General features: G+C 45.4%; 1 protein-coding gene across 1 annotated transcript in view; it reads left to right on the top strand.

Moving 5' to 3' along the window:
- pard3ab (par-3 family cell polarity regulator alpha, b) overlaps nt 1–15,089 on the top strand; it is a 67,509-nt gene that overhangs the window by 48,242 nt on the left and 4,178 nt on the right. The window contains exons 23-25 of the mRNA XM_025052580.1: nt 1,557–1,802; nt 11,977–12,100; nt 14,716–14,861. Of these exons, the coding sequence (XP_024908348.1) occupies nt 1,557–1,802; nt 11,977–12,100; nt 14,716–14,861 (516 nt within the window). The remainder of the gene's footprint in view (nt 1–1,556; nt 1,803–11,976; nt 12,101–14,715; nt 14,862–15,089) is intronic.

Raw genomic sequence — 15,089 nt, 5'->3', positions numbered from 1 at the left:
AGGAGTTAGTGTAGCAGTGACATACAAGGATATCAGCAGAGAAGGAGAATCAGAAAAATGTTTGTTTGGATTCAATGACAAATCTTGGTCTTTACATTGTAACAAAAACAGTTCTTATTCCCGTCATAACAAAATCAGGACTGAAGTCTCAGCTCCTGGTTCCTCCTCCAGAGTAGGAGTGTACCTGGACCACAGAGCAGGTCTTCTGTCCTTCTACAGAGTCTCTGACTCCATGACTCTCCTCCACAGAGTCCAGACCACATTCACTCAGCCTCTCTATGCTGGAGTTAATCTGAAATATTATTCTGGTTCCACAGCAAAGTTCTGTAAACTCAAATAGACTTGAGTTTTTTTTTCAACTTTAAATCTTTGAATTTTCTCATTGTCTGGTCATTTGTTTCTTCACCTGAACTGAAATCAAATGAATTATTTAAATCAAATCAAAGATACATTTCCTCTGTTTTGTTCAAGATAAAGGTTTGATTTAAAGCCACAGTAGAACACAGTAAATACCTTTGTAGGGTGTGTGATGATTGGTTATAAATCATCATGTTGTTGATAATCAGTGGTTATAAACTTGACTGTGTCACTGGTTTTTCCAGTTGAAAATACTAGTCTGTCTTTTTTTTGTCAATTGTCTTTGTTTTGTGACATTAATACAGACTTCACACAGATCACGTTTCATTTGCTCTGGAAAAAAAAAAGGCTCTTCTCCGTGGACTTTGTCTGACCTGGAATAATAACAGTGAGGTGATGGCCTGATGCTGAAGACTGTCTCCTCCTCCACTCCCTGCTTCAAACACATGTCCATCTGAGACACTGACAATATGGGGGTAAGGTGTGAACCTCCCCCACTGAGGCCTAGTGGATGGATCACAGTGTGGCTGCACCGTGACATCATGGTAGGAGACACGAGACCAAATCCAGGAGCAAACAAACTCTGTCTTCAACCTTTATGGACAAAAGACAGAAAAGACCGGGACTTTAAAGTGTCTTTGTATCAGTCATTTTCTTTTCACTGTCTCTGATCAATGTCTCTGACTGTAAAAATATCTGTTGTGATCAATGATGTGAATCAAAGATGATCAGGGTTTTAGTTTGAGGCCTCGTTCACTCAGTTCAACAAACTTTGACTTCATGGTTCTTCTCTGGTGATTCTGAATGTAGATCCCTCTGTTCCAGTGTCAGGAACTGATGTTCAGACTAGGATCACACTGGGACGACAGTTAAAGTGATTCTTGCCAGTATTCCCCTCTACTGGGTACGGGTATATGTTAAAAAATTGAAACTTCGAAATGAATATAAATAACAAATAAATAAATAAATAACAATATTAAACAACAACATGAATTAAATGAAGCTTTTTTTGGTGTTGGTCTTCAGTCTTTCTAACTGCGTAGACAAAGTTGAGCACTTAAATAAAACAGCCAGAATTAGCCACAAAGTAAAGCCTTGGCTAAAAATAACTAAATAAAATAAGTTCAACCTTTAGCTTCTATGGCCATTCTAGAACAAACTTTGAATCTCACTTCAACGTTTTTCTTCTTCCTCATCAGAATCCAGGCCAAAACCAGGGAACTGAGGGAACGTCAGGCTCGGGAACGTGACTACGCTGAGATTCTGGACGTCAGCCGATCGCCAGAGAGGTTGTCCGAGGAGGAGTATGCTTACAGTGGAATCAGTGATGGTCACAGTCGCCCCCACAGTCCTGGAGAGGGTTACCACCACACACACCCCCACCACCAGCACCAACACTCGGACTCTCTCTACACCCGCCATGACCGTCCTCCGTCTGCAGACAGGTAGGTCTGGTTTCCTTTGACAGTAAGAGTGACTCTGGACTCTCAGAACCGGTGCTGGTACCTACATATTAGCAGGTACCAGTTAATGTGTGGTCATGAATCCATGTCCACATTTACAGCTGCTTTCGTTGTTGAAAAGTGAGATGAGGTTACTTTGATCTACGGAAGCCCAGAAGGACATTTTTCAATGAGCTAAAATACCTTTACACATGTACACAGCCAAGATCCTAAGAACTTTAAAGGCAAATTCACAACATTTTTTCTCGAGTACAACCCTGAGGCCATGACTGACAGCTGTCAATTATGTCAAATAAAAAAAAATAAAAAAAGCAGCATCTTCTCCCAGATCCTGCTTTGGATCGGTGGGTGTTAAGATTCCTGGCCTTCCACTCGTGGATTTGGGAAACTGGATCAAACCAGTGGGGGGAGCAGAAGCTCAGGCCAGAGCATCCACAGACCACTGAAGGTTCATTTATTTATTTATCAGTGGTCTTTGGTCCACGTCATCCACAGATGGTCTCAGCAGCTGCTGTGTTCTCCAGGAACTGCTGTTGATTTTCACTGTTGTTTGACTGTGTACAGGCGCTCCGCTGTATTGTTAAAGATGTAGTACTGGTATTGGTGATGGTGGTGGAAATAGTTTATTGTAGTAGTGATAGCAGCAGAAGTAGTATTAGTGGTTGTTGTGGTAGTACTAGCATAGATATATTTTTATACCAAGTAGAAAAACACTGTCCAAACCTAGCATAGAGCTACAATAGTTAAAGAAGGGCTTAATTGTTTTATACTAATGGATAGCAATAAGTAGCTAAAAACCGAGTAACGCTATGTTGCTAATAAACCTTTAGAGTTAGTATAATTTTAAAAACCATTGCCAAACGCTGCTTGAAATGTTCTAAATTAAAGCTTAAATTAAATAAATTCATTGATACCTAAATGTTAGCAAAAAAAGCAGTTAGCCATGAGAAGGACAACAAGAGGTGAGAGAGTAACAACTTTAACTGTCTTAACAGTCTGCTCAGTGGAGCAACAAAAAAAGAAAAGTGATCATTTTCAACAGATGGGTTGAACTGTGAAGGCATCGGTACCAGTAGAAAGTCCTGAAGTGGGTGCTTAAATATCCAAACACATCATGGAATACAACACGACTTCATACTGTTCCTCAGGAGAACCATCCTACCCCAGCTTCAACGCTGACACAGTCACTTCCTGGTACTTTGTCCAGCGTCGACAGAAGAAAACACATTCACACACCAAACATGTCGTAAAACCAACAACTGCTTTTATTAGTACTGTTCTCCTGGAATGGTTCCACGGAGACTTTAAAAAAGGCACACGAGCTGCAAGGAAAGGGTTTTAGTTTTTAACTCAATGAGCCAAAACATTGTTGCTGAGAATTGTGCAATATTACTCAAAATTAGCCAAGCTAATGCTAACCTTTATTATATAAATGAAAGCAGTAAAAACCGAGACTGTATTTGATAACTCTACAGGACAGGTTAATTATGAGTCAATAAAAACAAAAACCCTGAAGTATCTAAGAGTTAACCATGAGTCGGCAAGATCCCAAAACTTTTAGTGTTAGCAGCGTTAGCAGCATTAGCTCCACTGCTCCATGTAGTGGTGTATCTTGGTTCTCGTACAGTGTAGTATTATTAGACTTTCTCCTCTGAAGGGTTTGTGTAACTGTGCTGCTGGGACACTGCTGGGTTTTCTGACCTCCAGCCAAACTAAATATTATTCAGAGTTAGATGACAACCGCCCCCCCCCCAATCCCCCCCTCCACACAGCATGTTCCCATCATGGTGTTTATAAGTAAACTCTGAGGGAGGCTGTAGTGATTCAATGACTGTCATCTGGAAACACTTGTTTCTATTAGTTTTTCTTCCCTCAAATCCTTCATGAAAATTCCCACAAAAAAATATTTATGGACTTTTACAACCACACAGGAAGTGAAGGTCTCTGTGGTTTTGAAAGTTTTCCATCAAGCAAAGTTTGTCTGCCGGGAAAACTGTACCGTAAAGACTCTAATATAAGAATACAAATCTTAAAAAGAGCGTATCAAAAAGGAGTAATAGATTGAGGGAAAAGATAATTTGTAGGAAGACAAATATTAAAGATATTTTTATTTTATTGTAAGAACAAAAACAAGTTAGACAAGGTATGGACATGATACATTAACTGTGATGTCCAAATGGGAGCTAAAAGTTAGCCCGATAACAGCTAAGAGTTAGCTTACCCAGAGTCTGTTTCCTATGCTTTGTGTGTGTGTGGTCTAGTATAATGTAGTACATCATAGTATGGTGTAGTACAGGCCTCAGTTGTTTCACCCCTCCTACCGCCTGCTCCCCCCACCCTCCTCCTCTTCACTCCTACAGAGCAGCAGAGGATGCTGGGAAGTCTCGCAGGGACCTGTTGTGATTTGATTCCCTGTGTTTTCCTCAGCAGTCGCTGCTGCTATTATTGAATCCACTCCATTACATTTCAGCTCCAGTGGGAGATTGTTGGCCCAGCAGCCTTGAGGGTAGGGGGTTGGGGGGGTTGTTTCACAGACACAACACTAGGGGCAGACAAATAAAAGAGACAACACTTACTTCCCCAGACTCACAGGTGGCGCTGTATTTATCCCAGACCGGGGCATTTGTATCAGTTCTGGGGCAGTTTGCAGAGTGATTGTTCCACCAGGGAAGAAAGCACGGATCGTATGTTAGAGATCGAACATTCTTCACCAAAATAATCCAACCATCAGTCCGTCCAATAAGATCTGAACATGAGACCACTGAGAGCTGGACACTAGCACAGCAGAAGCCAAGTGTTAGAACAGTTAGAAATTAAAAAAAAGAACAATATCATGGCTCGAAAGTAGCCTGATTAGAAGTACAAGTTAGCCCACAAATAGCCAAATGTTAGCCCAAGATTGTCCAGTAAAGCTTTGATGCTAGCCAAAGTGAGGCTAACCAAACTCTGCCCAACTTGAACTAAATGTTAGCAAAAAAGGATCTAAGTGTTAGCCCATCACAGCTGCAGCCATTAGTCATTTAGCAGCAGCAGTAACAGCAGCAGCAGTAACAGCAGCAGCAGTAACAGCAGCAGCAGTAACAGCAGCAGCAGTAACAGTAGCAGCAGCAGCAGTAACAGCAGCAGCAGCAGTAACAGCAGCAGTAACAGTAACAGCAGCAGTAACAGTAGCAGTAACAGTAACAGCAGCAGTAACAGTAACAGCAGCAGTAACAGTAGCAGTAACAGTAACAGCAACAGTAACAGTAACAGCAGTAACAGTGTATTGGACTCCTGTTGTTTGCAGCCCCCACCCACCTGCCCCCTCTTTAATAACTGTAACTGCATTTGGGATTAAGAGACCTCCTGTTTCAACGACTTGCCTGTAATTACCCCCCCCCCCCCCCCCCCCCACACACACATGTGCACCCAGCTCCAAAAGTTGTTTCTTTATTTAATTAAATCCAATAATTTACCGGCGTTGGAGAAGAAGAAAAAAAAACTCATTAAACTAATGAGTTTTTTTTACAGCTCTTTTTCCCGTGAAAATTGTGTTTGGATCTTTTTATTTCTACTCTCTTCCTCTCAATGCCCCATCTACCCTCTATCTACCAATTTCTACTCTCTTCCTCTCAATGCCCCTATCTACCCTCTATCTACCATCTATTCCCCCCTTTGTGTCGGTCTTGAAATGACTGAGCGTGGCGGTGAATGGAGCCCGCAGCTGCCGGCCCGAGGTTCTCCCCGCAGCAATAACTGTCAGAACAAAACCGTGCGGCTCTTCATTTTCTTATGCTAATCCACCATTGTGTGGCGCTATGTTAACAGTTGAGCCCTGGGACTTGGAGCCTCGTTCTGGTCGTGTTTTCCTAACTGTTTCCTTGAAGGCTTGAAGGGAGGGAACTGTGTGATAGTTGAGCCGAGGGAGGCAGTTGTTCACCGCTGACACATTTCTTACTTCATTTGTTCATGAAGAAGAAGAAAGAGATGAATTTTTCTGACAAATGTTTTTGGAGTCATTTCTCCTCCTTCAGATGAGATCAAGATGAAGTTCTGTCAGGGTCGTGAGAGTAGAAGAAGAGGAATGAAGAGACCTTGACGGATGTGTGTTTATCAGTGGGTGGAGGTGGCGTTCAACCTCCAACCCAAAGGTCAGGGGTTAGACTCCAGCAGCGTGTCTCCAGATCATGTGACTGAAAGAAGTATTTGTGTTGTAATGAAACCAGGAGAAAAAAAAAGTTTGACGTTAAGTCTAATTCTAGAAATGTTTCACTAAAAACAAACTCTGAGAAGAAATTCGACCAATCAGGTTATTGATTCTGATGATGTCATAACATAGACTCTTCACATGATTTTAAACATTTGTAGTTTTATATAAAAAACAAAAACTACAACATCAGTATTTTTATAGAAAACTTTAACTTGGAAGTTTCTTTCTAGCTTCAACTGCGTTAAATACAGTGACATTGAAGTATCACTAGTCAGTCTTTGTGCAAAAGTCACCTGACAGAAACGACTGGGGTTCAACGACCAACAGAACACTGTCGGTTCACTTATTGGATAGTGAACCGACAGTGTTCTGTTGGTCGTTGAACCCCAGTCGTTCCAGTGCGTACCATAACACCAGCCGATGAATCGATGAGCTCTAACCGCGTTCTTCGTGTCCTGTTGTAAATGAAGCACCGATTGTTGAAACTGTCTCTGACTGACAGATTTGACAGAAATCCATTTTTTTCCAACGCAGTAATCGGCTGCTGCGGTGACAGCTGCGCTACGGCTTCGACCACGTTTGCGATAATCGCTAATCCATACAAATATGCATAAAACACAAGGACGCCGCTGTGGGACTAAATCTGCGGCGCAGGTCCAGCCACGACACTGATTGGGACCGATCAGGGAATAGAAACAAACGTGAAATTTACAAACAAGTGAGAGTGGCGATGATGGAGCGCAGGAGCGGAGGCCGTGATTGGCTGAATTGATTGGCTGTTAAGCAGAGAGAGTAATAAGAGCGAGTGTTCTGCTGCGTTCTTCTGACATAAATCAAGTGTTAAAAGGACGTTCTCAGGGACTCCGGTGCATATTGATTAGTCATTATTGGCACTAAGAGGCGGGAGGAAGGGGGAGGACGGGCTGCTGGTCTCCCATCGGGGGAGGAGGGTTTTTATAAAGGCCGAGGTGAGGATCGATGCTGTGCCACAGCTCTGCTCTCTCAGGTGGTTGTTAAAGAGGAGTCGGGTTTGTGGTTCATTAAAGGAAGGGAAAAAAAGAATGAATGTCAGCAGCATTTGTCAGTTCAAACGTTTTGTAGCTTTAAAAATGTCACATTAACCTTTTCACTAAAACAGTTCCAGGTGTTGGAAAAAAAAAAAAAAAAGAACAGCTCAAAGTTGACACAAAGAAGAAGAACTGCTCCGATGTTAGCTGAACCACTGGGAGAGAGAGTGACTCTGGAGAGGAAGACCTGATGACACACACACACACACACACACACACACACACTATCAGTCCAAACAGCTTGGGCTTTTTAAAGTTGATCACTTAAGCCTCCTTCATCCAAAAAGCCCCTCCTCCCTTCAGTCCCCCCTAGTGGCGGGTTGTCAAATCAGCCTGAGTCAGCAGCCGTCTCCAGGACCTCCAGGGAGTCATTCCTGTGGTGCCAGGATGTGGTCTACACCTGATGTGGGCTGCTGGTTCAGGTCAGGAGAACAGTTCTGTATCTACAGTTCTACAGTCGGGCTCAGTGCTCTGGTACCAGTGAGGTACCAGTCCAGAGGTTTCTACCAGTTTACATTGTTCCAGACTGAAGAACCTGTTGATGAAGGTCCAACATCACACAGAACCTCCGCTGATTCTAGTGAGTTCTGATTGGCTGTCAGTCCTCTTCTCATCCAACCGTCTGTTTATTCATCCAGCCATCATTTCTGAGTCCACTTCTCTGTGGACGGAGACCCGGTCCTGGTCTTTGTAAAACCATAAGTCTGATTGGTCCTGATGCTGGACCATTGTAACCATGGTAACCACCATGAGGTCACTGTGTCTCTGGTTCTTTTCTACTCAGGTCTTCTTCATCATCTTCATCATCACTCTCCAATCTCTCAGGCTCTTTCTCCACACATCACACACCTTCACTGTCTCACACACACACACACACTCCCCTCTGTTATTGTCCCCCCTCTGACTCCCCCCTTTCCCCTTCAAATTCCTCCCCTCCATCCTCATGTCTCCCTTCTTTACTTCTCAATCTGTCTCTTCCTCCTCCTCCTCCTCCTCGTCTTCACCTCAGCCTTCATAAACTGCTCCCATCCGGACATCTTGACAGCATTTATCCAGACAGAACCTCCCCCCCCCTCCCCCCTAACCCCCCCCATCATCCCAGCCCCTCAGAGGGGCTTCAACCATGGAGAACCATGTGACAACTTCAGTTTTTCCAGGGCTGCCGTCTGATTGGCTGCACTTTTACATCTTTCGTGTGTGTGTGTGTCTCTGTGTTGCATCAGGTAGAGCTGAGGATGAGCGCTGGTCTTCAGAGATGTTTTTCTTCCTCTGGTTTTACATCATCGACAACAACAGCATCACTGCAGAACAATTGTTTTGTTTTTAGTTCAACATCCGTCTTTCTTGGCTGAGTTTCATTTCTTTTCAGACCGTCATAACTTTGCTAAATAACAATCATTTTTTATAATGTGTTGGTCGGGGGTGGGGGATGGGGGGGGGGATCACAAACCCTAACCCTGAATGTCCAAACCAGTCAGGACCTCCACCTGTGCACCTCCTGTTCTCAGCTCCTCAGGGAGTTCATGCTGCATAGAGTTAAAATCCAGGAGAAGGTGGGGGGGGGACATCTGCTGCCCACTGACCCCCCTGCACCCCCGAATTCCATGGTGGTCTTCCTCTGAGACCTGGGGAAGTGCTACAGCTGCTCCGGTGGGACTGCTGGCTCTGTAGAACTCTTTGTTGGAGGTCAGAGTCAGGGAGGATGGAACCCAGGATTAGAGCCCAGACTGAAGAGTTAAACATCTGAGCCAACAGATGATGTCACAGATGATCTGGGCCAGCAGAGACCCCCCCTCATGTTTGGACCACGGTGATCACGGGCTTCGACCGTCTGCCCCAGATATATTTGCTCCTCATTCTTCTCAGCGTTGGTTTTTGGTTGTAACTGTTTAAGATGAATAATAACATTTTAAAGAGGGAACGACAACAGAACCTCCTGCTCAGCTGTTGTGGAACCTTTTCAAGTCCATTCTGAGCCTCTGTCTCTAGAACCCCAGAATCCAAAGTTGTTCTTAGAAGTGAGTGAACCCGGGTTCTGACTTGGACTGAACTTTGTTCATTAGAATGATGGATTAGTGCCTCCTTATCAGTGTTTAGTTGAGCTGGAGCCTCATGAAAATGTAAAAAAAAGATGGACTCCTTAATGCCTCCTTAATCCACTGCTGATAAGGCTCCTCACACACACACACACACACACTCCATCCTCCAACTCTGCCAGTGATTGAAACAACCTGTAGGAGGAGTGTGTGCCGTGGACTCAGGCAGCTGGAAACCGGACTGGACTTGGTCAGTCAGCGCCGCTCCAGCCTTTAATGGAGCGGAAGACTCGAGGTTGAGTCAGAACAGAATAATTAGTTCTGTTCTCCGCGGGTTTGTGGACTGCACCGGAGCCGCACACTGATGGAAGCTGCCTGTTGCTAGGTTACAGTCTCCACAGGTCAGAGCAGAAGAAACGCTGAATCACAGCGTGCATCAGGAGGAGCAGCAGAACCAGGAGCGGGACTCAAGACGGTCGGACCTCAGAGAGACATCATCTGACCACGGGTTCCACCGTCTTTGTCTCCACCTGAGGTGATCGAAGAACCTCATTTACAGTCTTCAACATATTACCCATAAGTCCCTCAGAGACGGCGTAATCCCCTGAAAACAAAGACCTCCTGTGTTTCCTCTAATCCCACACTGAGTGACATGTTTAACAGCGCCCTCGTCTTTCATCTCCACAATCCTCGCACTGATCCCGCCATCAGACTCACAGTAGCATTTCATCTGAGCCTCGGAATCTCAGGGAGAGACGACACTTGTGAAAATCCCAGTGTAAACACTGGGATCCGCAGACGGAGCAGATTAGATTTAATTGCTTTCCTGGTTTAACAGCAGACGCTGCTGTTCAGAGGAGTTGGACTCTGTCATGTGATACACACAGAACTGTTGTCGTCTCAGCTGCGATCTGTGAAGACGGCGGTGATGTGAAGAGCAGCCAATAGGCTGTGAGTTTGATCCAAGGCCAATGTCAGGCGGTTTAACGTCGGATGAATCGGACTGTGTTCTCCTGTGTCTGTAATCTTGTCCTACTTCATAATGAAGGTGGGGAGCACGTGTGTCCTATGTGGGACAGTTAGGTTTCATTACTCAAATCCCTGGTGGACTGGAGTGGTGAAGGCGTCATTTAAAGTGAGGCTGTAATCTGTGCAGGGAGGGCTCAGCACCGGCCCGTGGCCCACTTCCTTCACGGCTGATGGAAAACATGTTTTCTACCCGTCTTTATTTATGGAACTTTTTTTATTTTTATTTTATAATATTATTTAAAAAATGATATTTTTTTCAGATTTGGTGAAGGTTGGACTATATGCATTAGCTGTTTTTGGCTGTGGCCCATGTGTAGGCTAGTCCGTTAGCTGACCTTGAATTACTCTGTTTATATTCTACAATCACGATCCTGACTTTGGGTATTTTGAGGCTAACCATTTGGCTAACAGTTAGCTCCATTTGTGGTGCAGAAGAAGAAGCCGTTCAAGTAGAATTTTTGGCTGAAGCTAATGTGTGTTTAGAAGTGACTGTTGGTTTTGGCTGTTGATCAGAAAAACAGTTTCCGTCGTTCTGACCCCGTGACCCCTGAGTCATGTTGGGTCATGTGATGTGTTAAAGGCCCGGCTGTCGTCTGTGCTACAGAAGCCTGACTGGACGCTGTAGACCTGAAGGTCAGTCCAGCCCCAACCACAGCCCCCCCTAGTGGTCTCACCACAAACTGTGACCTGTCCGGGGGGTCTCGGCTCTAACGCTCTCTCTCTCGTCCTGTGAAGAGTGTGTGGGGTTAGTGTTGATTTAGGAGCTGGTGGTGACGCAGTGAAATTCAGACAGGGGTGAGGGTGGGGGAGGACGGGTGAGTGAAGGTACAGTTGGTGCTGGGTTCAAGATGATTCATGGACATGGGAAGAGGCGAGAGTGTGAAGGGTTCCATTCTCCTATAATCCACAGGATTACAGCTCCGTCCGTCAGCTGCTCCTGTCACTAACCGTCCTTCAGAAGAACTCCTCGCCTCCTTCTCTGTCCACGGTCCTGCTCAGGAATGTGGACGCACGTCTGGAACTGTTCTTTAGAACCCAGGGTTCTCTGATGAAATAACCAAACAAGAATCTTCTAGAACGGTTGGTCCTTTGATGAGGTTTCTGTTGGTTTGAGCCACGTGGTTCATGGACCAGTCTTTGTTCTCATGTTGCTGTAAATTCTTCTTATTTTCAGTTTTGATTTGGAAATAAAAACTTGTGCTTCATAAACCTTCTTCCTGTTTCGGCCCAGGGTCAAGAACCAGGGCAGGATTTCAGGCTTCTTTTTTTTCCCATCAAACCCTTTGTTCCACTCTGCTGCTTCAGCTCTGAGGGTTTCAGCTGACGCTCCATCTTCTCTCTCTCTCTCTGTCACTCCGACCTCTTCAGCCTCGTCCGTCTTTGATTGAAACCCGTCCTCCCTTCAGTCTCTGCAGACGGGTGAGGTTTTAATGAACCTCACCCCTGTCTGCAGGTTCTGCTCACTGATGCTGTGGTTCTGGTCAGACGTCGGTGTCGTTTCTCAGTCCACGACGGTTGTGACGCGTTCAGGGACAAAAAAATAACAAAATGTTAGTTAAACCAGAAACAGACTTGAAGATGGATTCATCAGGAATGCAAACACAGCACCGATGTACCGGTATAAAAATAGCCTAGGGTTAGCTAATAGTGAAATAAAATGAACTGAAATCATCGACACTTGAAACAGAATATCTAAGAACACTAACCCTGAGTTAGCCACAAATAGACTAATACCTACAAGGAGCTAAATGTTAGCCCAAAGTTGTGTCCCACCGTTGTCTTGAACTGTGGTAAATGTCCAGCTTTTTTACAGCTGAGGTTTCCTCCGTCCACAGCAGCCGACTGGCCCCCAGCAACCACGACCGGATACAGAGGTTGAGGCAGGAGTTCCAGCAGGCCCAGACCGTCCCAGAGGATCCTGACGACCGCAGGAGGACCTACAGCTTTGAGCAGCCCTGGGTGAGTGTCTGAAATGACCCACAATGCACTGCTGCCCGGGGGAGACCGGCTGTAGAACTGAGAGACTGTTATTGTCAATGAGAAAACCTCAGCCCAGACCGAGACTCTGGACCTCATCCAACCTCACTGTTTCTCTGTGGAGAAGCAGCAGCTAACGAGAGAATGGTGCTAACATCACTAACACCACACGCTACCATCCATCTACTGCACCCATCTGCCCAACCTCAGGACCGACCAGGCTGTGTGAGACTGGAAACAAGTTCACACACACACACACACATATTTATATATTATATATTCAATAACAACAGAGATCGTTACCAACATCCACACAGACGTCTTTTCTCACTCAGTTTCCTGTTAAACCAGCAGCTCTACATCCAGTCTACTTACTGGTGTAACCCACAGTCTACGTCCCATTCCATTAATGCTTCACCGTTTGACCATTAACATCCATGCACCTTCCTGGCCTGAGCTGATGCTAATGCTAACATCATGTGACCATCTGCATGTACGGTTGGACTCCTCTTAAGTCACCAACACTAACTCACATGACTGTCCGGCCCACTCTACTCATCCGGCCCACTCTACTCATCTGGCCCACTCCACCGTTCCTTTTCTCGTGTTGTCGTCTGGCTCCGCCCACCATCGGGTTTGTCATTAGATCTTTGGTGTTTCCATTTTTTTTGCAACTCACTCCATCCCACAAATCAGTGTGGGTCATGTGACCTAGGAACAAAGCAGTGAATGATGATGAATGGGATTTTTTTCGTAGCCAGTTAGCGTCCCAAAACATGAACTGCCCCACGTGGACCATAATCATTCAGGTTGTACACACTGTCTGGATGCTGGTCCATGTGGGCCACACAAAGCAGATGTGGATCAGAGCAATTAAAAACCATGTAGGTCACAGGTTTCCTGTTGCCACATTCCCACATCCAGATGCTAACTGTTCCGCCGTGTTGTGAATTTTCCCCCCTTTTTTTTTTTTTTTTTAAGAAAGTCCAAATGTTTTGCTGTCTGAATTTAACATTTTTAATTAAACGACCTTTACTGGGTGATTTTTTTTTTTAAGCACAATGGGGTCGATTTAAACGAACAAATTTCTTTCTTTTTTTTTTCTTTTTTTTCCAAAGAGAATTTATTATTTATTTTAGCTGTAGCAGGTTTTTGTTGCACTGCACCTGAAGTGTTCTTGGTTTGACGATGTCGTCGTCTCCACTCATCTTCTAAACCTTTTCTAATAACATGTATTTATTCGACCACACACTACAGGCTAGAAATGGTAGCTAGCTGTTGTGTTAGCGGTTCTTGCTACGTGTATCTTTGGTTGAACAATTCAAACGATGTGTTGTTTACATGTTGAACTGACGCTCGTTTTCAATGGGTACGAAGAACATGTGACCTGACACACTGTGAACTGTGGATCCTCAAAATGTCACTGCAAATGCTGTGCAACACCAGAGCGACTCTGTGCTGGATCCAGGACCAAAGGTCATTTTGACCTGTTTGAGCTGCGTTCTTAACCAGCAGGGGCAGTTCCTGATGGGCTCGGATCACATGTCCTTCTTACCCCGTCTAAATCAACCCTCACTCTCATCAAAGTGTTGTGAGTTTATTATTCATCTCCTTTGATCTTCTGCGGTCACTCACTTGTGTTTTTGTGTATCACTGTATGAACCGTAGCTTTGACCACCTCCTGTTGTGCAATGACAGACTGGGTTCCTATGATAAAGTGAATCTCAGTCAATTAAACACACTGTGTTCTTTCTCTGTCAAACCACGCAACCAATGACCCGTGCCCCCCTCACCTCCACCTCCCTCAGTGTTGATTGGCAGTGACTGAGCCTGGATCAGTTGTAACACTAAGTCAGTCTAATCAGGTTCTAATCAGGTTTATGACGGAGGAACGTGTTGAGAGCCTGATGGGAGCAGTCTGGACGTCAGACAGCAGCCCCCGCCTGCCCCCGCACCCCTCACCCACTTAACGCAAATGAGGCAGGGGCAATCATCTCTGGAATTGATTGGTGATGACTGGAAAGAAAGAGATGGATGATAAATGATGGATGGATGATGGATGGATGATGTTTATGTATTGGCGACAAAGTTCGGACCTAGTTTACAGGAGCAGAACGGTAGACTACAGTTTCAAATGTGTATTTAGCTCCACCTACGTGGCAGAGAGAGAACTACATGCTCAGTGCTGACAAACGCAACAGAAAAGGCTGTTGGTGGCGCTGTGGTTCAAGTCTTTGGTGTCCTTCATTAACACTCACTAACCATCGTCACAGTCTCCGTCACTGAAACCCTGCCGCACAGAACCCCGGTGTCCCGCATGACCCCCCCCCTCCTCCTCACCCACTCACCCCCCCGTCTGTGTGACTCAGTGACTGACCTTCACTTTGACCCCAGTGAAGACCCCAACTCCACTAACAACAGGTAGGTGTCTGTGGTTAAAGGGGGGAGGGGGGGGTATTCTTCTAAGTATGTTAGCTTTGATGTAGCCAAATGTACGAAGAAAAATGACAGTTTTAGTTTAACGTTTGTTTGATGATGATGATGATGATGATGATGATGGAGCCACAGCTAACACCCCCTCCTCTGGCTGCCTGCAGTCCAGCAGCAGCAGCAGCCACGGCCCCGGGGGCCACAGTCAGCCGGGGCGACACTCGGTCTCTGTGGAGGTCCAGATGCAGCGACAGAGGCAGGAGGAGAGAGACTCCTTCACCCAGGCACAGAGGCAGTACAGCTCACTACCAAGGTCAGTGGGTGGGTCAGTGGGACCAGTTTGTTGGACCTGTCTTTTTGTCACCTGTTCTCGTTGTCTTTGTCTTCTGTCACGCTGCAGTGTTCAAGCACATTTCTATATTTACACCCCCCCCCTCCCTCTCCCCCCTCCCTCCTGGTTTGCATTTCTCAGCAGGCGGAGCAGCTTTGGCTTCTTTGTCAACATATATAAAATGAAATCAGATGCTGGGGGGGTATGGGG

Source organism: Cynoglossus semilaevis, chromosome 20 (assembly GCF_000523025.1).
Source record: "Cynoglossus semilaevis isolate Cse_v1.0 chromosome 20, Cse_v1.0, whole genome shotgun sequence".
In the NCBI taxonomy this organism is placed as follows: Eukaryota; Metazoa; Chordata; class Actinopteri; order Pleuronectiformes; family Cynoglossidae; genus Cynoglossus; species Cynoglossus semilaevis.
Note: the sequence above shows the minus strand (reverse complement) of the source record. Positions and strands in the feature narration are given on the sequence as shown.